The following is a 27,445-nucleotide window of genomic DNA, read 5'->3' on the forward strand; positions in this document are numbered from 1 at the left end:
TCAGAGAGTTTTTAGTAGTTGTCAATTACAGATTTAAAATATTACTTTTTGTGTGTGGGGACAATTAATCACAGGGGGGAGAAATGACAATTTCATTTTCCTTTAGGTTGTACTGTGTTATCTGTTTAAAAACTGTGTTATCTGCACATGAATGTCCCTGCAATTTCTCCCTCAAATTTTCTCTTAGAACCTACATAAATTTTTCTTTTCCTTTTTTCTTCTTTTAAAGATACTTGGGTCAGCAACATTTTCTCATAGTAACTGTCCATAGAATGAGAAATGATGCTCTTGTCAAAGATTTATTTTCAAGGATGTCTTTCAAACATTTCTTTTTTATTCTGTCTAGATAATGGTGTTCTCTGGTAGGTGATTCTCAAATGAACCCATTCCTGACAAGTAGCTGTAAACAGCTTCCTTCTGTTGTTTCAAATAAACATCTTCTTTAAACACAATTTTTCCAATCCTGTTGTTTCATGAACAGTTACTATTAGAGGAACAAATGGATATACAAATTCTGAAAAGGGTAGATATGGAATAAAATAGAGCAGGTTGGATATTTGTGTTGGAAATAGTCATGCTTAAAGAGGATTGGATGGATTTGCTCACTATTTCATTTTCCCCAAACAAACAAAATCCAGATGGTTTTCTAAGAGTTTGCACAGATTTTTAGATGAGTAAGTGGTCTCATACCTTCATCTTTACAGACTTCAACTGCTTCCTCTGAAGAAGGGCTGGGCGCCGAAGCAGTGCTGGTGCCATCTGTAAGGCAGAAAGAGACACTGTCTCAGAGTCCGTACTGTGAGGTTAGTGCTGCCCTACCCACCTTAACCTCCCACTCCACCGAAGGACATAGGAGCCCGTTTCACGCTCTCAGACACTGAATGGTCTTTGGAGGGCCTGGGGTCTGTGACCCTCCTCTATGACTAATGGAACAAGAACCCTTAGTTAAGACTGAGCCCAGTGAACTAAACTGTGTTTCGGTGAAGAAGACTGGGACTGTTATGCTTTGGCCTTTTGTTTCTTCCCTTGCCTCTAGAACAATGGTAGGCTAGTTTTCTTAGTAAAGGGTTGCAAGTTTCTACAAAGTGCTTTTCTGTGCGTGTGTTTAAAGTCTGGGTTTCCTTAGCACCGCGCCTCATCCCTTTACACCATGCTGTCAGGCTGCAGGGGGCGCGTCTGACGGGTGTCGGTGCAGAGGCCCGGGAGAAGGCGAGCGTTTGTCACAAAGCACCAAAAGCTGCTTGGTGATTTCATGTCAGTCGAGCACAGGGTGGGGACTAAGGAACCTGGAGGTCCCTGTCCTGCGCCGCCCCCTCCCCCCAAGCACAGCAGCAATGAACCTCATCAGAGCTGGTCTTTCTATTTAGGACTTCAGCACTCCATGGACTCACTCCACTTGGCCTGCAGAATAGTAACTAACTTACTAACACTAAAATAGTACATTTAAGATGCGAAGGATTACCAGAATCATTTGGAATGGTTACTACTTGACAAATGGAAAAGGAATGTATACATTTTTTCACGCAGTAACGAGGTTATAAAACTAAAGATAACTCAAAAACGCATGACAACACACACACACACACATGCATGCTCAGGACATTTATATTCGTCTACAGCTGGGCAAACGTGTGTTAGTTGCTCAGTTATGTCTGACTCTTTGCAACCCTGTGGACTGTAGCCCAACAGGCTGCTCTGCCCATGGGATTCTCCAAGTTAGAATACTGAAGTGGGTTGCCATTTCCTCCTCCAGGGGATCTTTCCAACCCAGGGATTGAACTCATGTCTCTTATGTCTTCTGCATTGGCAGGCGGGTTCTTTACCACTAGCGCCACATACGAAGTCCTCTGGAGTGGGTAGCCATTCCCTTCTCCAGGGGATCTTCTCAGCCTCGGGATCCAACTTAGGTCTTCTGCATTGCAGTTAGATTCTTTCCTGTTTGAGCCACCAGGGAAACTCACAGCTGAGCAAAAGAATCTAACAAAAATCTGTTTTATAATAAAGTGTTGAATATCTCAAAAAAAGATTGATTTTTCCACACAAAGTAAAAAAGTGGCTACCTTGGTAATGCCTTTAAAACTTTACAGATACACTTATTAAACTGAATCTTTAACATAGTATTAATATTATTCTGTGAGCAATTAACAAATATCTATACTTTCAACAAAATAAAGGCTAACCAGATATTTTTTTCAGCATATCCTTTGTCTGTAATGTACATGACTATCACCTTCAGGTCACATTTCTACCAGAACAGAGAATAAAAATTTTTAGTAGGGAGATAATGGGAGATGAATCACTTTCTTTGGTTAGGTGACAAACTCCTATGAAAAACAAAAGAACAGACTAACATAATCAACTCTCCTTCAGTGTCACATCATCCCAGTTCTCTGCTTCCCTTCAAGGCAACCCGAGATAGCAGACTTCCTCCTCTCATAGTCTTCCTGTAACGCACTCCAATTAGCTTCCATCCTCCTTGGAGTATTCTCTTCTTAAAGGTGTCAGTGACCTCACTGCCAAATCCAAGGGTCATTTTTTCCTTTCTCACCTTCCTTGACTTCTCAGTAGCATCTCAGAGTCTACTCCGTTCTTTCTGAAATACTTTCCTGCTGCAGCGGTTCCTTTTCCCTTGTTGCCACATATCTAGATGCCATGGTGTCTATCCCAGGCCCGACTCTTCTCCTTATTTACATGTTCTCTCCAGTGAATCTCACCGAGTCATGTGGCTGTAAGTAGCATTTTTATACCAGTGACACCCACGCCTGTATTTCTGGCCCACATCTCTCCCTAGACATCCAGACTCATGTATCTAACTGGCTTCTTGACGTCCCATATGGCTGAGAGTCCTCCTGGATTTACCATGGCCAAATCCGAACTATCCACTCTATTAACAAAACCTGGGCCCTGTGGCCAGTCTTTCATACACTAGTCAGTGGCACCATCATCCACATAGTTACTGATGCTAAAAGCCTAGGATGTAGCCTGGGTCCCCATGCCCTGTATCTAAGCCATCAGTACCTCCTGCCACCTCTGCCTCTGGGATGAAAACACAGCAGTCAGTCCATTTTGTCTGCATTTCCAGGAACCGCCCATCACTACTTTCCTGCTACCATCTTTCAACTGGTCTCACTCTGGCTCTTTTGACTCATTTTCATTCACAGGCAAGAGTGAGCTAGTTAAAACTGACTATGCTCCCTCACTACCAAAAGCCTTCCATTGGCTTCCCCTTGTAGTTCTAACAGAATCAGTTCTTACTGATTACATTAGACATAACCTGGTCCTAGGGTGTTTTCCCAAATCCCACCCATGTTCTCTCTCATCCATCAGGCTCCAGTCACTCTGAACTTCCTTCTCTGATGTGTTAAAATTTGCCTGAACATCTGCATTCTCTGGTCCCTCCATCTGGAACGTTCTCCGGCCATTTTATCCCTGAGATTTCACTTTAATTACGGTCATCAGGGAGTCCTCCCTGAGTCCAGCCAATGGAAAGCTGTCTTCTCAGGATTCCTTCTGCATTACCTCATTTCTCCATGAGGCACTTATCACTACCACGCTTTTCTTATTATTTCCTTTTGGATCACTGCCACCCGAGTATAAATTTCAATAAAGAAAAGATACTGTCTTTATAGTTCACTGCCCTATTTCAGGGCCCAGAGCACTGCCTGGGCCACAGTGAGCGCTGGATAGGTATTTGTTGAGTGGCTGTTTGAGGAATAGGATCTACCACTTTGATTTGATCATGACAGCAGTCAGAACCGCTGGATGATGCTGGCTGAAGACTGTGCTTTTTGCATGATATGGAAGAGGCGTGCAGAGCTGTGCAGTTAGAACTGAAGCTGGAATTTCTAATGAATGAAAGGAAGATATTTTTATTTTGGAAGAATAACAGCATGTCAAAAGCATTTTAGTGACCACCATTGCACCTGACTTCTCTGCACCAGGAGGAGGGAGGTAGAGCAGTTACAGCCATGTATGCGGACAGTGGCCAGGATCTGAGACGAATCCTGCCACTGGGCTCTGAACCAGCGGGAAGGCCTGCTTAGAAGAATAAGAAGAGGTGTGTTTGGGAATCTTATCTACACTGAGAGGCAGCCACATTTGCTGGTGATGTCCATCTGAGAGGTAGAGAAGAAGGCTTATGTTCTACGACTCTTTGCTAACATGCAAGATGGTCCCAAATCCATAAAGAAACTGCCTGTTCTCAACTGATTAAGGGAAAAAGAGATGCATAAATAAAATGCAGGCAGATGTGTGTGCATGTATACATGTGTGTGCCTGTGTGTGTGTATACACACGTGTGTATGTGTGTATGTATATGAATGGAATGGGAGAAATTTATGTTGATAAAGACAGTTCGGGACAGAGAGCAACTGGGGTCACAAAGAATCAGACATGACTGAGCACACAAACAAACACATACGCATACACAACACGAAATGAGTGAATAAAACCTGTAAAGCCACAACATTCAGAGGATGGCCTCAGCTGTCAGCAGCTGGTTGACTAATACTCATCAGCCCCAAACAGTGAAAAAAGTGACAGCTTTTCACAGAAGCCTCATCTTCCACGGAACATAACGATGTGGTGACCGGGCGCTGGGGGCAACAGTGGTGCGGATAACAACATTTTTCTATATCAGAAATCCATTCCACCTCAAGGACTGCATTTAAGCAAGGGGCGCTGGCTGAGCAAGCAGCAGGTACACAAGGTCCCTGCAGCCCTGCTTCAGTGCCTCCTCTGATTGGCCGTCTTCGATTCCATCTTCCAGTTTAATAATAAAGGCTTTCGGTTCTCCAGCAAAAGTTCCAAGGTTAACGGAGGAACTTCTCAGTGACAAACCTATCACAGCGCCTGGTTTATTTCCAAGAGTCCAGTGTATGGCTCAGAGTGTGGCTGGCAAATGAGCAGAGCTCCCCATTTTAAAGATGCCCCACTTGTTGGGCTCATTAGAACCAGAAGAATGACTTGGAAAAATAGAAGGAGGAAGTTTTTATTTGGGTGGTTATGTTGACAACTGCATAACATGTGTGTGAATCGTTCTTTCAAAGGAGTGTGTGCCTGAGTATAAAAATTGGGGGGAAGAAAAGAAAAACCTAAGGTGATGACCATCTTTTTTTGAGTTTTAAAAATGTTCAATTTACAATCTACAGCAGAAGATCTCTAAGCATTTCATTGGCACATCTGTTCTTTGGATGTCACGGAGCTCTGGGTGTGGGGTAGTCAAGGCCACATCACAGCATCATCCACAACACACAGAAAAATGAACAGAAGCATAGCTCTTCAAAACTGAGTGCAAACCAGTATGGACCCCTCCACGTGTGGTGGAGGGAAAGCCTCTGATGCCTGTCCTTTGAATGTTTTTCATTTCGTTTTTCCCCTCAGACTGAATCTGCTGATTCTGACCTGCCCTAGTCAGCCCAGCTCTGACGTGGTCCTTCCAGCCTCTGCCGGTCCCATGCAGAACATCACTGAGCAAGCTGCTATCACACAGGAGCAAAAAGGAGCTCGTGACTGACGCCCGAGAGGGCACTCCTCTGACTAAAGACCCTGACGCTCATCGTTAACAGGGCTGGTGATTGCCTGAGGGAGACCACAATGGACACTGAGGTTAACCCGATGAAACGGCATGAACACTGAAAACAGCACTAAGTCGAGCTATTGTTCACCTCTGGGGACGAGGCCGAGGAGACGCTTCAAAAGAAATCTGAGCCCACCTGCGTCTTGGCTCTGCTCTTCTATTTCTTCTGCACTCGGCTTTTCCTCTGGACCGTTCTCATCTTTTACGAAAACCACAGAGCGGGAAAAGAAAATATACATCAAGTCAATTTATGAAATATCTCTTTATGGCTAATATGCAGCGGTGAAATTAATTGTAACCAATGTAGCATGACTCGCCATAAAGCGAGGCAGAGAGATGAATCAGAGGTGTGAAACAGAAAAATTACCTACATAAATAGGTGCATTTATCCTCGGCCCTTCTCGCATGATTTGCTTGGCGGAAAGCTGAACTGCGGTAAACAAAATTCACTCAGCAGTTCTAGTCATATCTCTCCTCTCATACAGCACTTCCCAAAGTGCCAAACAGATTTTAATTTCAATTTGCTTTTCTCCCTTGACTCAAGCAATATGCACCGTGTAAGGAGCATTGGCTGATTATGTTCCTACGCACTTTATTTTCCTGTTTGATTTATGTTGCAAAAAACCTACCTATTTTTACTTAATTTTTTTTACAGGTTTTACTTAAAATTTTTACTGGGGTATAGCTGCTTTACAATGCTGTGCTTCTGCTGTACAACAAAGTGAATCAGTCATACATATATGAATATCCCCTCCCTCTTGGAACTCCTTCTGCACCCCCCATCCCACACCATTAATTTCTTAGACATTTACTTACATTTTACACATGACAGTCTAACATTTCTATGCTACAAAATATTCTGTCTTGAACAGATTATGCTGGTCAAGTTTATGCTGGAATACATAACTCCTTGAAAAATAAATAACTGGGCAGGTATAATGGTGGCTATATATTGGAAACTAGCTAAAAATTTCCCTTTGGCTTAAAATGTATATAATATATCTCTGTGGATTTATGTGTAGAAAAAAGCAAACTTTTCAAAGGCAAATAAAGGCATCATTTTAGAATTAATTGCTGGGAGGGTTTCCAAATACGTTTAACAATTTTTTTAAATGATGAATTTCTATAAAGACAAAGGAATAAAATATAAGACACACAGTTAAAGTACAGAAAGCAGAGAAGCAGAAGTTTTCTGCACACACGGGTTAAAGATGGCCAAAGCTCCCTGTTGCTCAAGAGGTGGAATCTACTTCTTTACTCCTTAAATTCAGACTCGTTCTATGACTTGTTTAGACCAGTGAAATGTGTATATGATTCTCTGGGCCCCTCAAGCCAAAGCCTAAGAGAACTGGCAGCTTTCCCCTTCTGCCTCTGGGAAGCCAGTCACCTTGCTTAAAGACACTCAGGTGAGCCCCCAGAGGGGAGAGGGGGACAGGGAGAGAGCGGCACAGAGGGGCCAGATATGTGGATGAAGCCATCTCCCACCTCCCTACCTGGCCCTGCTGCCAGCTGAACACATCCAATTGATGACCTCAGCCAAGATCACAGGGAGCAGAAGGCTCACCCTACTGAGTCCTTTAAAAATTCCTGACCCCCAGCCAGGCTTAGACCACTTAACCGAGTTGTACTTGAGTGCTTTGACCCACCATCTGTTACAACTACCAACACTTAATCCAGAGGCAAGAGGATGGGCATCCTTCCAGAGGAGGATGCAACTCGTGGAGCTGAAATAAGAGCCTCGGCAGCAGTGAGGGAACCTTTCACCAAGCAGCTCTGCAAAAGAACCTATTGAGGAGGGTGGAAAATGCAAAAACATCTGGAATTGACCTGAATGGAAGAAAAAGTTTAAAACAGAGTGACAAAAGCAAATAAATAAATAAATAAGAGCGACACTGACAAGGGGAAGAGAAGCAATCTATGGATAAACGTGTAAGTATGGGGACTTCCCCAGTGGTCCAGTGGTTAGGAATGGACCACTTCTTTGCAATGCAGGGGCCATGGGTTCGATCCCTGGTCAGGGAACTAAGATCCAACATGCCACAGAGCAGCTAAGCCCGCTTGCCTAAACTATTGAGCCTGCGCTCCAGAGCCCATGCGCCATAACTAGAGTCCATGGGCCGCAATGAAAGATCCCATGTGATGCAATGAGACTCCTGCACGCTGCAACTAAGACCCACACAGCTAAATAAATAAAGTGTGTGTATAATTCCCTTGCTTGCTCCTTGGAAGAACAGCTATGACAAACCTGCTGCTTTGCTGCTGCTAAGTTGCTTCAGTCGTGTCCGACTCTGTGCGACCCCATAGACGGCAGCCCACCAGGCTCCTCCGTCCCTGGGATTCTCCAGGCAAGAACACTGGAGTGGGTTGCCATTTCCTTCTCCAATATGACAAACCTAGACAGCGTATTAAAAAGCAGAGACATTACTTTGCTGACAAAGGTCCATATAGTCAAAGCTATGGTTTTTCCACTAGTCATGTATGGATGCTGAACACCGAAGAATTGATGCTCTTCAACTGTGGTATTGGAGAAGACTCTTGAGAGTCCCTTGCACTGCAAGGAGATCAAACCAGTCAATCCTAAAAGAAATCAATCCTGAATATTCACTGGAAGGGCTGATGCTGAAGCTGAAGCGCCAATACTTTGGCCACCTGATGTGAAGAGCCAACTCATGAGAAAAGACCCTGATGCTGGGAAAGACTGAAGGCAGGAGCAGAAGGGGATGACAGAGGATGAGCTGATTGGATGGTGTCACTGACTCAATGGATGTGAGTTTGAGCAAATTCAGGGAGACTGTGAAGGACAGGGAAGTCTGGCGTGCTGCAGTCCACGGGGTCGCAAAGAGTTGGACATGACTTAGCGACTGAACCACAACAAATTCCCTCTGCCCAGCACTGTGCCATTTGTCACAGGGTTATAATGTAACCTCGGTAGGGGTGGCTCTGCAGTTCCCCAAACCCAAGGTTCTCCGTGGCATATTTACAAGGACATTTCTGATGTCTCTCTGTTTTGGTTCTCCAGGGAGGTGCTGCACGAAAGCAACAGTAATCCTTGATGTTCCTGCTCCTGTTCACAAGGTCCAGTTGGTACAGGAGCACGTGTCAAAACCATAGGTCAGTGTCCCATGGGTCAGTGTCTTGCCTTCCTCCCACCACATGGACTCAGACTCAAGCAGGAAAAATCTACCAGCTTTCCTGTCTCCCCTGACAGCCAGACATTTTAACACAGATTTTACAACAGGCTTGAAGTCTTCAGTGACCGACTGTTTTTAAAATTAATCTGGTCACCGCATCTCTCATGGAGTGGGGGTAAAAAGCTTTCTTGTGGAGAGAGAAAGAGAGAAGGGAAAGAGAAACAACATTTAAGTCACAGGAAGGTTCCAGCGGTCCTAAACACATGAAAAGGAAACTCAGAGCCCCCACGACCAACTTTATAACCGTAAGAAACAGTCTGGCTCTTTATCTCACCTACAGCTACTGGGTTTTTACCCTGAATCCCCCGGTCCGCGGTGGTCCCACTCCCTAATGAAATTGCCCAAGTGGCGTGTTCTGTTTTCCTCTTGGAGAACAGAGTCTTGGCTGTGGGGTGCTCTGGGTTGCAGGATTTTTGCCCTTTGGAAGCAAATTCAAGAAACACTTGGTATGTTTATCACGGAGTAAACGCCTTCTAGAGGAATGCTACATTTGGCATTTGAATACCTTGCCCTCAAAAGAAAGGGATTAGGTATATTGCTTTCATCAGTTTCCAAAGACAGTGCATCCTCAGAGCCAGCAGGGGGAGCCAGTGTAGAAGTCTTGCTTTCCAAGCCCAACTGATATATTCTCTGGCAATTAGACTAGCATTCATTTCACTTTCAGAAGGACAGTTTGCCTGGCTTCTAACATCCCATCCATTTAAAATGCCTCCAATGGGTGAGTTCTGAGTGAAACAGTGGGCTTCCTCTGGTAGGAAAGAAAAAAATCCCATTACACCGTTACCCATAAGTATTGGATAAGGACAGGCTTTCCTTTTGGTGGGCTTGTCTGTCTAGCTATCTTCACAGGAAGCATATAGACAATAAAAAAAGTGCAGTAGACTGGGGAATGTAAACTCGAGGTTATTAGAAGGGATTTAAAAGGCTCACAATAAATGTGAAGAAATACAGGGAAGTGACAGGCTATTTTCTGAGCCTAAAAGATGTCATGTGGAAGCTAAATTCTCCTAGTTAATATAGCTCTGCTGCTGCTGCTGCTGCTGCTAAGTCGCTTCAGTCGTCCAACTCTGTGCCACCCCAGAGACGGCAGCCCACCAGGCTTCCCCATCCCTGGGATTCTCCAGGCAAGAACACTGGAGTGGGTTGCCATTTCCTTCTCCAATGCATGAAAGTGAAAAGTGAAAGTGAAGTCGCTTAGTCATGTCCAACTCTAGCGACCCCATGGACCGCAGACCACCAGGCTCCTCCGTCCATGGGATTTTCCAGGCAAAAGTACTGGAGTGGGGTGCCATTGCCTTAGGATTCCATATTTATTTCCAATAATAAATTTCTACCTCATTCATGTTGAGTGTCACATAAGACTACTTCCCCACGCCTAAAAGCATGGTGACCTGTGCAAATTCTGATGGCTGAATTATTTCTGCTTCTCCAGTATGAAAACTCTGCCCTCTATTCTTTCAACCCATATGCATGGAGCACATACTATATGCAAGGGATGTTTCAGGAATTTTATAGAAATAAAAATAAGAGACTCCTGCTGTAAAGCTGGAACCGAGCAGAATCCTACAGGGCTCTCCCACTTTCTCAAGTACAGAACCAAGAAGTTCATGATCAGGACAACAGCACTGCAGACTCAGCATCTGATGCATATTCTTGAGTTGCTTTACAGTTACCATAACTGCCACCAGAGGGGAAAAAAATCTAACTGTGTGATGCTAGACTGCAGCCATGACAGGAGCTTCTCCCTCCGTCTCGCGCAGCACGGAGTCACGGGCAGCATGATTCCAAGGACTGACCTCAAGAGAACGAGATGGACATGATTGCCCGTAACAGTCTCTATCTTTGTTGGCATCAATATAATTGTAGTCTATCCTGCCCATATACGAGAGCAGGCAACTAAAACTGTCAGGAAAGAGATGCTGATGTCTTCCACTCGAGAACACTATGTTGACATGAAGAAGTTCCAGAAGACAGACCTTCCCCTCTAATCCCACAGAAATAGGATGATGTTCTGACAAGTGGGGACTTGCCAGCAGCTCTTAGAAGCAAACTGCCCTCAGCAGAAAGCCCCTTTTCTTGTCCCTGTAGCAAAGCTATACTGTAACTAAGTTTTAAATGAGGCACCCCCACCTCTACTCATTTCTGGCCCAAGCACGCTGTTCAAACCTTTTAATCACACAACACCTTGCCTGACTTGTAGATCAAAGAAGAATAAGCAATTAACAGATGACCAGATCTCTTCCCTAGCTTCCCTTTCAGTAATCTTATGAGCAAACTGTGTGACCAAGCTGTGTGAACAAGACAGTGTCTAGGGGAAGATCACAGAAGTCAACAGCCTGAATGCAGTGGGGGACAGTTACGAGTCTGACCCCCTGTCTCAGTGATTAACTGAGTTTACTATCCTCCTTTCCTTTAAACCTTTCATGGCTGAGTGGAACCTTTGGAGGTGTGTTTTGGGGGATGCTGAGTCCACCATCTCCCCAGATTGTTGACTTCTGATTAAAGGCCCATTTCCTTTCTACCATTTGTGAGTATTAATTCTGTAAGTGGCAAGCAGTAGGGTCTCCCATTGACAACAAAGTGAATTTGTGTAAATATGCAGTTCATGTTTAATTCTATATGGATGAGCTTTTTAAGGGCAAAATTTCAATGTCTTGGCTACAAACTGCTATCCTGATATTTGCAGTTCCTTTTGTGCAATGTGCATAAGGATGGGAAGGGAAAGAGGAGGTAAGTCAGAACAAATACACTCTTGCTGCTGGGGAAGCAACCTGACGTGTGCTGCCTGCTGGCACACTGCTGTCTTTCCCAAGGTTTCTGGACATGGGCAGGGCACAGGCAATTCAAACTCAGTGGTTTGCAGACTGGATTACTGGCTTCAGTTCTTGAGTTCCTTGGTAATGGATTGTATGTCTCAGTGTCCTTCCACTCCCGTTGGACTTGATCCAGGGATACGGTTAATGAAATGTCAGCAGACATGATAGGAGCAAAGAGCTTGAGTGTGTTGTACAACTGGACTTAGTGCTTGCGCTTCTACCATTGGCCATGACAAGATGATGCCTCTCTAGCCACTGGTTTAGAGAGGATGAGAGATACGAGGAGCAGGCTTGACCCACATCACAGTCTGGAGGCAAGACCAGAAAACTCACAGCTTGATATCCAACGGCCCAATGGAGCCTAGCCTACATCAGCAGACCCATGGTCAACCTGTAAACCTCTGAGCACGAGAACAAATCTTTTTGTTGTAAGGCTCTGAACTTTGGGGTGATTTGTTATATTGTTTTATTGTGATAATAGTGATTAATACAAATGGTATCTTAATTTTTCTCAGGTCAGGAAGTCTTAGTTTTTTTTTTAACTCAGTACTTTTTCATTTATAAAGAATTAGGCTTAAATTGTGTATTTTGCCACACAGCTGTATTCTTACACATCCCAAAATTCTCTAGAAGACAGACACTCAAAAAATAAATTCAGCTTATATCAGGAATGCTCTTGATAAGTATGCTCTGCCATGAATGTTTATGCTTTACTTAATAGAGCTATGTGGTAGCAGTATGCTGCTGCTACTGCTAAGTCACTTCAGTCATGTCCGACTCTGTGAGACCCCATAGACGGTAGCCCACCAGGCTCCCCCATCCCTGGGATTCTCCAGGCAAGAACACTGGAGTGGGTCACCATTTCCTTCTCCAATGCATGAAAGTGAAAAGTGAAAGTGAAGTTGCTCAGTCGTGTCCAACTCTTAGCGACCCCATGCACTGCAGCCTACCAGGCTCCTCCATCCATGGGATTTTCCAGGCAAGAGTACTGGAGTGGGGTGCCATTGACACCTAGCTAATACTGGCTGACACGTATGGAATATTGACTATGTTCCACTCAGTGTCTCAATGCTCTGCATAGATTATCAAATTGAATTCTCATAACAACCCAACGAGGTGATACTATTATTATCCACATTTCGTGGGTGGGGACACTGAGGCACAGAGATGCTAGATACTCTCCCCGAGATCCCACAGTGATTTCAGCCAGGATTCAACCCAGTGCACTGATACCAGAGTCCCTACTGCCTTCCTGGAGTCACAACTAGTATTTGCTTGCAGGAAGCCTGGGAAAATGATACTTAACATAATAGCTGAGAATTAAACTGTAATCTCATGCAAGTTAACACAGAACACTAAGAACATTGAGAAACCAGCTTTCCCAACACTGAAGCCAGATGGGTGCAAAGGCACAACTCTAAATTTGTTCTTTAATAGTAAAGATATTTTGAAACAATTTCAAACATTGGAGAGTTCCAGGAATAGTACTAGAAACTTTCTTTTTTGCCCTGATCCATTTTAGAGTAAGTTGGGGACATAATCACCCCCTTATCACCTTTGCCAGCCCTGAGTACTCTGGTCTGTATTTTCTACAAAGACCTTCTCTGTGACCACAACGCAATTAAGCAGTGATGACATTCCTCATGTGGAAGTCTTTGAAAATTTTCTAAGAATACTTTTCACGGCAATCTCCCATCACAAACTGCCTTTCGTTGTCCTGTTTCTTTAGTCTCCTTCAATCTGAGGCCAAGACACTCCTGACCTCAACTACACCCCGGCTGGTTGGAGGCCGGGGGTGGGAGAGGTTGGTTCCCTACCTCACCACCCGTGCGTCAGTGTGAATGCCTAACCTTGCTCAACTCTGCATAAAGGTTTTTAGGATGAAAGAAAGAAAAGAACAAAAGGAGAGAGGTAGAAAGTTTCGTTTCAAACCTTTAAACATTTGTTCTGGAGGTAGTGTCAACCAATTGATCTACATATATGAATCTCAGGAAATTAAGTTCCTGAGTTGGCTGCCTCCCCACTGTAACGAGAAGCCTCATGTGTGTCTTCCAGGGCAGATCAAAGAGCGGTATATGGGCAGGCAGTCACCATCTGACACGAACGGGAGCTGCTGCCTCTCGGGGACGGGCACTTCCGCACCTCTGACCTGTTACCGCGAAGCCCTCCACAGTCCTCCTGGGCTAAACTTTTATCTACATTTTTTACAGATAAAGATTTCAAGGTTGTGGGAGGTCAAATAAGTGCCCCAAAGCCCCACAATTAGTGGCAGAGCTGAGACTTAAAAGTCAGGGCCAGACTGTGCCAAAACCTGAGATCTTTCTTGTCTTGCAGATTCCTGTGACCTCTTTCGAGTTTTGACAGCTGAACTGTAAATCCTGAGAAAGATGTCCATACTGTTCCTGAGGTGTCCTCAGCATCTTGCACGGCGCCCACATTCCAGCAGGGTTCCATTAACACCTGCCAAGTGGTCAAGAAGGAAACTTCGTTCTCCCCTAAACAATAATTATTTTGTTGTCGTTCAAACCTTATTTCAGTTCTTGATGGAGAAAAGATACGGTGTCTATTTGAGCCTCTAGTTGAACCTCACTGAATTCTGGGCTAGCTTTAAAATGTCATGTCTCTTTGATCACAAATAATGGTTCCTAAAAATCAAATGTGGTGCTATGTAGGGAACGCCAGTGGTTAGAATTCATCTGTTTTCACTATCACCTTGGTCCAGTCTCTATGCCCACTTCTCCTAGATTGGGGCGACAGCCCTTATTCTTACCCCAGAAGGTCTGTTTTGAAATGTTTAAGTCTGATCATACCATTTCCATGCAAAGGCAGCAAGGCCCCATGTGATGGGGACCGCTGTTTTCCTGCTCTGACTTGTTCCTAGTCTCTTCCCCTCTCACTCACTCCAGCCACACTGGCCTCTGCGTGCTGTTTCTCCAGCATGAGACTGTCTTCTCCCCAGGTCTCTGTACTGCCTGTCCCATCCCCCTCTGCCTCGATTCCTTTTCCTTCAGGTGTTTTAAGTCTTTGCTCAAACGTCCCCTTTACAAACTGTGCTGAACATGCCACTTAAAATTGCAACATCTCCCCACCTCCACACACTCCGTCCTTATCCTGATCTGCTTTTTATTTTTGCCTCTTTTGATCATTGATCACCTTCAAATATTTAATTTAGGTAGGTGTTAATGTCCGTGGTTTATGCATATCCATCCTTAAGGGAATATAAGCTCCACTAAGGCAGGAATCTTGGCTTACTTGCCTGTTGTCTCCTAAGAAACTAGACTGAGCATATGATGTTCAACAAATATTTGTGAATTAATGAAACATGCTCATCCTTTACCTGGACTTGCACAGCTACTTTACATGTCAATCAGGAAAAAAGAGGAAAATTATTTTCTATTTCACAACCGCCAGGTTAGTTGGGCTCCTACATCATGTGGGGCACAATTTTTCAAGAAAGATGGCCCAGCTACAGAGCCCAGGCTCCAGTTACAGTATATCTGTCACCATTTTGTCTTCTTACTGGAACAGGACTGCTGCTGAAGCTGAAGCTCCAATACTCTGGCCACCTGATGTGGAGAGCTGATTCATTGGAAAAGACCCTGATGCTGGGAAAGATTGAAGGCAGGAGGAGAAGGGGAGCAGAGGGTGAGATGGCTAGATAGCACCCCCAACTCAATGAACATGAGTTTCTGCAAACTCTGAGAGATAGTGAAGGATCCTGTGTGCTGTAGTCCATGGGACTGCAAAGAGTCAGACACAACTTAGTGCCTGAACAACAACAACGGGAGAAGTTGCCTTAGAGAAGGAATCCCTTCTCCAGGCCAGTGGAGGTTGTGCCTGGAACTTGTTACAATGCAGTTATCCAGATGCATGACTTGGAACCTCCTGGCAATGGAGTGGTGCTCACAGAGCCCACCTGGGGAGATGGTGAGCAGTGTTCTCCTGGCTGCCAGAAGCACTTCTACTCAGACTCAAATAGTATTACAGCTGCATTCACAGACGGCGTGCAAGACCCATGGCTGGTCTTCAAATACAGGACCGAGAAGACCATTATCTTGGTCTAGCAATGGCACCCCACTCCAGTACTCTTGCCTGGAAAATCCCATGGATGGAGGAGCCTGGTGGGCTGCAGTCCATGGGGCCGCTAAGAGTCGGACACGACTGAGCGACTTCACTTTCACTTTTCACTTTCATGCATTGGAGAAGGAAATGGCAACCCACTCCAGTGTTCTTGCCTGGAGAATCCCAGGGACGGGGCAGCCTGGTGGGCTGCCGTCTATGGGGTCACACAGAGTCGGACATGACTGAGGTGACTTAGCAGCAGCAGCTCTTTCTAGAAATGTCCCCAAACTGCCTATTTGTGGATATAGGGAGAAGAGAAAATAATTAAACCTGTTATTTTTAAAGCATATGTGTCTATTAAGAGAGACTTAAATACGATGCAATTTCAAGGAAAAGAAACTCATGAGACTGTAGCATGCAACTGTCCCTAACATATATTGTGTGAGTTGCTAAGTAGAAGGTCAAGTGTATAAGAAGAAACTCAACAAATACCTGCTGTAGAATTGAACTTTATAGTTCAATTAAGGTATGACGCTGGCATACCAAAACTTGCCCTGGCACATCTTGATGTAAAAATAGCACAAGGCAATGCAGCCAGACAACTATTTTCAATACCACACATGCCCTCTTAATAGATGACATATGCTTCTCCCATATGGCATATTAGTACAAATACTTATATTCTGATATGGTTAGTTTTTAATCCGAGGATTTCCAAGTACTTTACAAACACTGTTCATTAACACAGTTTTCCCTGGGGAAGTTGCAACGCCTCACAGAGATACAAAACACAATCAATAACCATTAAGGAATGACAATAATAAGAAACATATTAATGTGGCATTTTTTAAAGGATAGGAAACAAAGGGGAATTAAGCAACTTTCCAAAAGTCTTCCAGTTGAATCCATGGAGCAGCTAGGGATAGACATCAATTTATGCTGGTGTTTATGGTTATAAATTACACTGGTTTTCAGGTTGTGAAACATAAGCTGGTGCCCACATCATAAGTGGGAAAATTATGGCCAAAACAAAGCTTAGCGCAATGATGGGATTCTTTCGCTCTAACAGACAAAACAACAATTGCACTTTTTCATTAACTTTAAGCCCTCAGGTTAAATTCCCTTCTAAAAGTTACATTTCTCACTGTTCTTATTTATGTTTCTGAATTGAGATAACTGGTGTGCCTACACATTTTGTTTAAAACAGTCACACATTGTGCTCTGTGCAGATGTTACCTTCAGAACTGGCAAGACAGAACACTGGTTGGCTTTTTTGTGGGATATTAGAAAAGTATATAAAGATGTTCTTTGAATAGAAGAATCATCCCATGAATAAATTCAAAAGCTGTTAGGTATCTCTGTCATGAATTAAGATGGTGGAGAGGGAATAAATTAGGTTATCTGGAAGACAAAAGACTTTCCCTTTGGGAGGTAACAAAAGAAAGGTGGACGGAGTGTCTTCCTGAGAGGTACCTGTCTACACAAGGTAAAACGGAAGCTTGAGACAATCCAGAGAGAAACACAGAATTTTATGTCATATTGCGGCAAACCTAGATAGCATATTAAAAAGCAGAGACATCACTTTGCTGACAAAGGTCTGTACAGTGAAAGTTATGGTTTTTCCAGTAGTCATGTATAGATTTGAAAGTTGGACCATAAAGAAGGCTGAGAGCCAAAGAATTGATTCTTTTGAACGGTGGTGTTGGAGAAGGCTCTAGAGACTGCAAGGAGATCAAATCAGTCCATCCTAAAGGAAATCAATCCTGAAAATTCATTGGGAGGAGTGATGCTGAAGCTGAAGCTCCAATACTTTGGCCACTGGATGCGAAGAACTGACTCACTGGAAAAGACCCTGATGCTGGGAAAGATGGAAGGCAAAAGGAGAAGGGGGCAGCAGAGGATGGGATGGTTATATAGCATCATTGACTCAAAGGATATGAATTTGAGCAAACCCTGGGAGACGGTAGAGGACAGAGGAGCCTGGCATGCTGTAGTCCACGTGTCACAAAGAGTTGGAAACAACTTAGTGACTGAACAAAAATTAATGTTGCCCATTTCTCTTACGTCTTTTTTAAAAACATTGCTTCTCAAAATTAAAAAAAAACACCTCAAAATTAAGGAATTAAAAATTGAATATACATCATGACTAGCGTTCTACTTCTCTTGGATGGTTCTGCTCTAGTGAGAATTAGTGAGCATGGAGTCCTGGAACAGAGAGTTCAGTGGAGCAGACAGATACTGAGGCTGAAGCTGTCAAATCCCCACTGTGTCCCTTGGCACCCACCTCTGATCTCCATGCACTCACATGGCTGTGGTTTCTCCTCGTGAATACCCGGGGCACTGTGCTGCAGGGTTTTCTCCTAGTTCAAAATGATGCTTGTCCTGTGCAGCCAATTTGGAAGCAGCCCTCAACCAATGATGGACAGCTGCTTTCATGCCCCTACGCTGGGACCACCTTGAGATTCCCACATGGTCTCCCAGAGACACAGCCCTGCATTTGTCTCCTTCCCTCCCCTGTCTCACACCAATACTCTCCTTCCTGTCTCCCTGGAATCACTCCTTAAATCAACTGCTGGCCCTTGAATCCTTGTCTTAGGGTGGGCTTCTAAGGAATCTGATCTAAGATAGATCAGATCAGTCGCTCAGTCGTGTCCGACTCTTTGCGACTCCATGAATCACAGCACGCCAGGCCTCCCTGTCCATCACCAACTCCCGGAGTTCACTGAGACTCACGTCCATCGAGTCAGTGATGCCATCCAGCCATCTCATTCTCTGTCATCCCCTTCTTCTCTTGCCCCTAATCTCTCCCAGAATCAGAGTCTTTTCCAATGAGTCAACTCTTTGCATGAGGTGGCCAAAGTACTGGAGTTTCAGCTTCAGCATCATTCCTTCCAAAGAAATCCCAGGGCTGATCTCCTTCAGAATGGACTGGTTGGATCTCCTTGCAGTCCAGGGGACTCTCAAGAGTCTTCTCCAACACCACAGTTCAAAAGCATCAATTCTTCGGTGCTCAGCCTTCTTCCTGACAGAATGTGGTCCACTGGAGAAGGGAACAGCAAACCACTTCAGTATTCTTGCCTTGAGAACCCCATGAACAGTATGACAAGGCAAAATGATAGGATACTGAAAGAGAAACTCCCCAGGTCAGTAGGTGCCCAATATGCTACTGGAGATCAGTGGAGAAATAACTCCAGAAAGAATGAAGGGATGGAACCAAAGCAAAAACAATACCCAGCTGTGGATGTGACTGGTGATAGAAGCAAGGTCTGATGCTGTAAAGAGCAATACTGCATAGGAACCTGGAATGTCAGGTCCATGAATCAAGGCAAATTAGAAGTGGTCAAACAAGAGATGGCAAGAGTGAATGTCGACATTCTAGGAATCAGCAAACTGAAATGGACTGGAATGGGTGAATTTAACTCAGATGACCATTATATCTACTACTGCGGGCAGGAATCCCTCAGAAGAAATGGAGCGGCCATCACGGTCAACAAAAGAGTCCGAAATGCAGTACTTGGATGCAATCTCAAAAACGACAGAATGATCTCTGTTCGTTTCCAAGGCAAACCATTCAATATCACAGTAATCCAAGTCTATGCCCCAATCAGTAATGCTGAAGAAGCTGAAGTTGAATGGTTCTATGAAGACCTACAAGACCTTTTAGAACTAACACCCAAAAAAGATGTCCTGTTCATTATAGGGGACTGGAATGCAAAAGTAGGAAGTCAAGAAACACCTGGAGTAACAGGCAAATTTGGCCTTGGAATATGGAATGAAGCAGGGCAAAGACTAATAGAGTTTTGCCAAGAAAATGCACATAACATTTGGCTGGCCATAACAAACAGCCTCTTCCAATAACACAAGAGAAGACTCTATACATGGACATCACCAGATGGTCAACACCAAAATCAGATTGATTATATTCTTTGCAGCCAAAGATGGAGATGCTCTATACAGTCAGCAAAAACAAGACCAGGAGCTGACTGTGGCTCAGACCATGAACTCCTTATTGCCAAATTCAGACTTAAATTGAAGAAAGTAGGGAAAACCACTAGACCATTCAGGTATGACCTAAATCAAATCCCTTATGATTATACAGTGGAAGTGAGAAATAGATTTAAGGGCCTAGATCTGATAGATAGAGTGCCTGATGAACTATGAAATGAGGTTCGTGACATTGTACAGGAGACAGGGATCAAGACCATCTCCATGGAAAAGAAATGCAAAAAAGCAAAATGGCTGTCTGGGGAGGCCTTACAAATAGCTGTGAAAAGAAGAGAAGCAAAAAGCAAAGGAGAAAAGGAAAGATATAAACATCTGAATGCAGAGTTCCAAAGAATAGCAAGAAGAGATAAGAAAGCCTTCTTCATTGATCAATGCAAAGAAATAGAGGAAAACAACAGAAGGGAAAGACTAGGGATCTCTTCAAGAAAATCAGAGATACCAAAGGAACATTTCATGCAAAGATGAGCTTGATAAAGGACAGAAATGGTATGGACCTAAGAGAAGCAGAAGATATTAAGAAGAGGTGGCAAGAATACACAGAAGAACTGTACAAAAAAGATCTTCACGACCCAGATAACCACGATGGTGTGATCACTGACCTAGAGCCAGACATCCTGGAATGTGAAGTCCAGTGGGCCTTAGAAAGCATCACTATGAATAAAGCTAGTGGAGGTGATGGAATTCCAGTTGAGCTATTCCAAATCCTGAAAGATGATCTAAGACATGTTTAAGCCAAATAATTACATACTGTCCTCAATCATAAATGCTAATAGAGGCAAGTTTTCAGGTTGCCAAGAGGGCTTCTAAGAAGGTCATCAGAGGGGGCTTTCCTGTGGAAAGGGCATTTGAGCTGACAAGGCATTTATTAAGTGAAATTAATAAGGCAAAGAGAGAGAGAGAGAGAGAGAGAGAGAGAGAAATGAGCATTTCAGGTGAAGAGCATGTCCACAGAACTTTATGTGAAGAAGACCCTGGAGTCTTTGAAGACTCAGGGGCAGCCAATGGGGCTAAAGTACAGCTGGTGAGGGTCATGAAAAGTGAGAGTGTTAGTTGCTCAGTTGTGTCTGACTGTCTGCAACTCCAAGGACTGTAGCCCACCAGGCTCCTCTATCCATGGAATTGTGCAGGCAAGAACACTGAAGTGGGTAACCATTCCAGGGATTGAACCTGGGTCTCCCACGGAGCAGGCAGATTCTTTACCATCTGAACCACCAGGGAGGGCCAGGAGCTGGGCCTAAACGAGAGATATCTAGGCAAGTAGAGTAGGATGAATTAATGGGGAGATGGGATGTTCCAAGGTGAGGCAGAAGACTAGAGGTGAGAGAGAAGGTGAGTGTTTTGGAGTCACTGCAGGAGCCCTCTCAGCAAGGGGAGTGGAGTGTGGAGAGAAGGCAGATGAAGGACCAGTGGTCGGATCACAAAGGGCTCTGGCCCCTCTGCTAAGGAGGCAAAGGCTTCCACAGAGGCGGGTAGGGAGCCGCGGAAGGGTTCTCCTTCACATGGCTGCTTTGTGAAGCATGGATTGATGCGGGCAGCAGAAACAGATAAGTGACTCATATGGAACTGATTAAAATACCTCAGACTAGAGATGATGGACGGAGAAGGCAGTGGCACCCCACTCCAGTACTCTTGCCTGGAAAATCCCAGGGATGGAGGAGCCTGGTGGGCTGCCGTCTATGGGGTCGTACAGAGTTGGACATGACTGAAGCAACTTAGCAGCAGCAGCAATGATGGAAGTCTGAGATGGAGAGGTGGCAGGTAAGGAGAGAGAAAACAGGACGTCTCGAGGAGACACTCAAGCGTCAGATCAGCTGGCTGTGGAGAGCAGTTGAAGGTGTGAAGGATGAAGAGCAGATGCAGCCTCTACTGTAAGAGCTCGAAATCACCCCATTTAACACTTGCAACAACTTCCTGACACAGATATGTAAAATATTCTGTTTTGTAGGTGAAGAAATGATGTTTGGTAGGGAGCAGAAACAGAACATGAGCCTTGGTCATCTGTTTCTAAGTGAAACCAGTTCATCACGATGCTCTAATGCTACCTGGACTCCCATCCAAGCATTTGGCCTGGAAACACTGGAGGTTGGGGAGCTATTGTTGAGCCTGGGAAACAAAGGGGAACGTTGGTATAAGGTGCCCATGAGACGTGCCGTAGAGACGTTTCAGTAGAAAGGAAGGGAAGCTAAGCAGATGGAGAGGGAAAACAGCCCACTAGAAAGCCTTCTAAAAGAATATCAAGAAAATTTTTATAAGACTTAAAAAAAAATTAAGGTGGACACTTTAAAATACAGTTACGCTACTTGCTGAAAATCCTGGTTAGGTTTCTATTTATCTCTTTTGTGATATCGTCTGGGCTGTATGTTTTGACCAGTGGTTTGAAATTGTTGCTTCCAATATCTATTCTCTTCATGTCACAAATAGGAATATATCCAACTGTGAGCCCTCCTGACCAGCCTGAACAAAAGGAGAACACCAGTCTTCTTTATCCCTATTCTGCATACTTTCTGTGATTTCCAGACCTATTGTGATTTCTCCTTTTTCCTACATGTGTCCAAAATCCTCATGTTTTCTTTCCCATCAAGCTGTGCTTTAAGAAGGCATCAGCTGTCATTTTCAATTCAGTGTAAATCACTTTTATTTAGTAATTAACCCATCACCTCTCCCAAGTCTACTGATAACACTCTTAATTACCTAGTCTTTCTAACTATAACACTAGTACTATAATTACTATACTGAGAATCAAGCTCTCCTGGTCCTGAATTTCAATATACCTCCAAATTACTATTAGACATATCCAAAAAGAGTTACTGGGGTCTTACTTCACTTTGAATAAATAAAATTTTCTACATATACACTTTCTTTATGTGCTCTTCCCAACGGTATCTCTATTTCCCCTGTGCCAGAGCAATACCTGTTGGCAACGGATCACTTCCTTGAGATGATAATCACATTCCTAATAGCCACCTCCCAGTTAGTCGAGACTTAAGGAATAGGCAGAAATTGTCTACGGTGGCTGATGTTATTTTAGACAACAAGTCAATGTAAATATCAGATGCCACATCAAAAGACAAATAGGAACATTTGTTTCCACTCTCCTGGTGGCCAAGTAGGCCACAGACAATTAAGCACTGCCAGTATGTACGATGCCACAGACCTAAAGCGACACATGAATCTCTAGCTGTACAGTATTCTGGCATGCACTTTGTTCTTTCTGCCAAATTGGTCAATTTGCAGAAGTCTGCTCTTATCTGAAGCCCTTTTGGACAACTCTAAAGGAATTCCAGCTGTCTCCTCTCCACAGAAACATGTTTGGTAAAAATATATATCAGACAGCCTGGGATCAATGAGAGGAGAAGCCTCTGTGAGTGACCGTGTGCATTCTGAATGGAAATCAGTCTGCCTGGCGGTCACTGGCCTCCCCCTTCCCGTGGATTCTAGGGACAATCTTCTAATACACAGAGCCCCTTCCCACCTAAACAATCGAACCCCATGAGGAGGGAGCGGCTGCAGCAGGCGCAGCAGACAGCCACTGTTGGATGGCAGGGGGTGATGGAGCACCACTGTCAGGAGGACCAGAGGAGAACGTGAGCACAGCAGCAGCTCGAGAAAGGTTTTCAGGACTTTCTATCTTCTTGGCAGTTTGTTTATGAGAATAAATTACTCAGCCTCTCCCAATTCACATTACCAGTGTTGGATGAATCTGGACTTGGTGGAACCAATTTCCCTGTTTTATCCCAGAGGATCTTTACCTTCTAGAAGTGTCAAAATGGCTTGTGTTTATAAAACTTACTCTGTGAATGTTTTCTTCAGAAAACTCCCAAATAGGAGTATTGCAATGCATGCTTTCTGTCTGACAAGGTCAATCAAAAACATATCAAAATAGATGAAATGGTTTTCTGATCACATGACGGTGTCTAGACAAATACTCAAATATAGGCATTTCATCCTTTGAGCCACCCAAATGAATGGCAAGTGAACAATTTCCTCTAAAACTGGCTATTAAATTTATGATTGGAATAATTTAGAGAAACAAATAATTACAGGAAGAAACATTATGTATTCCAGAATGAAAGATGATCTTGCAAAGTCTGTCCTATGAAAACTAATTAAATTGTAATTTGGATCCATTTTAATTACAATTAATAATACGTCCTACAAGGTAAGCTTTAAGAGGGTTAAACAAAGACTTAAGACTGTGGTTGTTATGTTTAGGAAGCAGAGATTCATTGCCTCCTGAAATATCTTCCTCTATCATGGTCAAAAATCCCCACTCTTGCAAGAGTTTTCCATGTTTTCCTGTAGGGTTTTCACTGAGTACCCCGATTTAGCAATGCTGTAGTGCTACAAGTTTGAGCACAGTAATAAAATAAGAAAGCAGCATTACTTATCTGGGGCTATCTTAAACATGAAATACGGTGACAGCTTTTAATTTCTCTCTAGTTTTTTTTTTTTTCTTTTGCCTCTTCTAGTATGAATTCATTAATCACATTTGTATGTTAACACACCATCTTTTGTTGACTCACGGACCAAAGTAATACTTTTTTTATATATATAAATGCTCTGGTAAAATTAAAATGCTGATTAAAAAAAAAAAGAATTGTTATCCAAGGATTTTGATTCCAGTTTCTGATAAAGACACAGGACTGTGTATATGTGTGTGTGTGTGTGTGTGTGAGTGTGTGTGTGTGTTCAATGTCACCCAAGAGGCATGCTGATATTAGGAAAACTGTGAAGATCCAAAAGTCAGAAGCAGAAGACCGGATCATTTTCTCCCATTAAAAGCCAGATCTGACAGAAATCCCCAGCACATCACCACTGCCATATAAAGTCTTCACGGTGCCAGTACTTACTGAGCAGTAAGGAATACTTCCTGGCAGTCCATACATTCTTCATTCTGCTTGTTGGAGAAGGTTATTGTTATTCACGTGATGGACAGAAACGAAAAATGAGTTCTCTGAGAGACCATAACCCTGCAGGTTCATAATTCTTTTCTGACAGCACCACATTAATCATTTTAGTGACTTAATTTCTGAGCCTGTTTCTGTCTCCCTGAAGGAATGAGAGAAAGCCTATGTAAAATGTATCCAACCTGAGAAGAGGACTTGCAACTCTTTACCTCAAGCAGGATACATGAGAAACATGGAGAGGATACTCTGTTTTTATGGCTGGGGGCATGGAGAAGCACACCGAAATATTTCCTGAGGATGCAATGAGCACCTTTCCACGATTATTTTAGAGCAGGGGTCAGCAAACTCCAGCCCACAGGCCTGTTTTTGTACAGCCTGCATGCTAAGAATGGTTTTTACATTTTTCTAAAAGAGTTGTAATAAAAACAAAGAAAAATATGCGACAGAGACCATATGTGGCATGTGAAGCCCAAAGTATTTCCCATCTGGTCCTTTACAGAGGCGTGCTGCCTCCTGCTTTAAGATCAACCTGGTGAAATAGAGGGAGATGACTCAGCCAGCTTACAAAACCACACATCTGAACGCCTCGTGGAGGGGTGATTATTCATGCGGCATAGGAATTGGCTTGATGGACCGTTAAGATGACCATCAACCTCCTCCAGTCCACCAGACATCACTTTCTGCAAGGCAGTGAAGTCCCTGGTTCTGACATCTTCTCACTGACTTCAAGACCTCAGACTGTTTTGAAAATGATTTCTGATTAAACATCAACTTAACTCAATAAGAGGATTTAATATTTGAGGGGGTCCCAAAGAATTGGAGGGCGGAGACACAGCTGGGATGGAGGAAGTCTTGGAAAAGGAAACTAGAAAGTCTTTTGGGATTATGGTGGTTAAAAAATCACTTACTCTTAAAAAAAAACAGATTAAAAAATTTGCTCACAAATTCTTAGATATTTCTCCCTTCAAAAGGTGGAGCTTAATTTGCCTTCCCTTGAGTGTGTTGGATTTGTTAAGGACCTGCTTGTAATTAACAGAATACAGTAGAAGTGATGGTATTTTAGTTTTGAGATTAAGTTATGAAAGGGCTGCCACTTCTCATTGTGAACATGCAGTCATCTGCTCTGCAGGAAGCCAGCTTCCTGTAGACAGGATATGAGCCAGTATCCTCATGTCCTGAGTATATAGACCAGGCTATGGGGAGACCCACATGGGGAGGAATTGTGGTCTGTGGTCAGTAGTCAGCAAGGGAGTGCCCAGAATCAGCTCCCTCAAGAGAGGGCGTCTGGGGGAAGGTTTGGTGAGTACACAGGGACACCGAGCTGATGCTGCAAATACTGTTACAAAGGTTACTCCCATCTTCAGTCAGCTGTGGGTCTGAAGGACCACCAGGGGTTGAGTCAACTTGAGTATGATTGCGCTTTCCCTTTTGCAATCTATTTGCATCCTCACAGACTGCAGTTTTTCATGACCCAGCCCATTCCATGGAGTCCTTCCTCTTCTATGGAAACTGATATTTAGTCTCTAAGTTTAGAACAGCTGGTTTACTTAAAAGAAGTCCCAATATTGCCAAAGAGAATTCCAGCAATTTGAGCTGCTCACTCCTGGCTCTCTTCTTCCTTTTTCCAGCCTCTCCTCTTAGCTTGGAGAAGGCAATGGCACCCCACTCCAGTACTCTTGCCTGGAAAATCCCATGGATGGAGGAGCCTGGTAGGCTGCAGTCCATGGGGTCGCTAAGAGTCGGACACAACTGAGCGACTTAACTTTCACTTCTCACTTTCATGCATTGGAGAAGGAAATGGCAACCCACTCCAGTATTCTTGCCTGGAGAATCCCAGGGATGGGGGAGCCTGTTGGGCTCCCATCTATAGGGTCGCACAGAGTCGGACACGACTGCAACGACTTAGCAGCAGCAGCAGCAGCAGCCTCTAAGCTTACCTCCCTTTTCTTCTAATTCACCAGGTCCCTTTCTACCTGTTCCTTATTTCCCCTTCCCTGTGCACTTTGGGACATCACTGGCAGACAGCACTCCAACCCACCTGTCTCCCACATCCAACCCCTACACCTTTAGCTCAAAGAGCCATGGATGGGAGAGGGCATTCCTCCTGATCTGATGTAGCCCTCTCATGTGTACAATGGAGAGAGCCAAACTTATGAAGAAGAGTTTCTTTATAATCCCTGTTGACACCTGGCATCAAAACGTGTAGAGGCTGGTGTGGTCATCAGCTGTTTTTTATAACAGCACATAGATGCTGCACTATAAGGAGAATTATTTATTTTCATCTCCAGTTCTTGGCACAGAGCTCCTAAAACCCTTGAGTAATTTCCTGAGTGATAGAGTTAATAGTAGCAACTTTTGTTACTCATAATAAACCATACCTTAGTTTATGCTAATAGGGTGACTCCTCATGGACTTTAGGATGGAGGCTGATTGCTAGAGGACTCAACTATGTGATCAGAGGGTTGGAACTTTCAGTCCGAACCCCAGTCTTTAGCGGGAGGAAGGGCTAGAGACTGAGTTAATCATCAATGGCTGATGATTTAATCAACCATGTGTATGTAATGGAACCTCCATAAAATATGTAAGCAATAAGATCTGGACAGCTTCCCTGTTGGTGAACACATCCGCATGCTGGGAGGTGGCATGCCCCAACTCCTCACAAGCTCCTGTGCTGGGGATCTTTCAGGACCTTACCCTTCCTCACTCTTCATTTGCATACTTCACAGTAAACTGGTAATAGTAAGTACGCTGTTTTCCCTGAGTTCTGTGAGTTGGTTTAGCAAATGATCAAACCCAAGGAGGGGTTTGTGAGGATCTCCTTACTTGACAGCTGGTCAGTCAGAAATACAGGTGGCTCAGACCAGCAGCTGGCATCTAGCACGGAGG

The 27,445-nt window shown here is 43.9% G+C and overlaps 1 protein-coding gene across 1 annotated transcript in view; it reads right to left on the reverse strand.

The window, feature by feature from the left end:
* MACROD2 (mono-ADP ribosylhydrolase 2) overlaps positions 1–27,445 on the reverse strand; it is a 2,305,531-nt gene that overhangs the window by 129,050 nt on the left and 2,149,036 nt on the right. The window contains exons 12-13 of the mRNA XM_070382044.1: positions 5,715–5,777; positions 691–759 (exon numbers count right to left, since the gene is read on the reverse strand). Coding sequence (XP_070238145.1) covers positions 691–759; positions 5,715–5,777 — 132 coding nt within the window. The remainder of the gene's footprint in view (positions 1–690; positions 760–5,714; positions 5,778–27,445) is intronic.

Source organism: Bos mutus, chromosome 13 (genome assembly GCF_027580195.1).
Source record: "Bos mutus isolate GX-2022 chromosome 13, NWIPB_WYAK_1.1, whole genome shotgun sequence".
In the NCBI taxonomy this organism is placed as follows: domain Eukaryota; kingdom Metazoa; phylum Chordata; class Mammalia; order Artiodactyla; family Bovidae; genus Bos; species Bos mutus.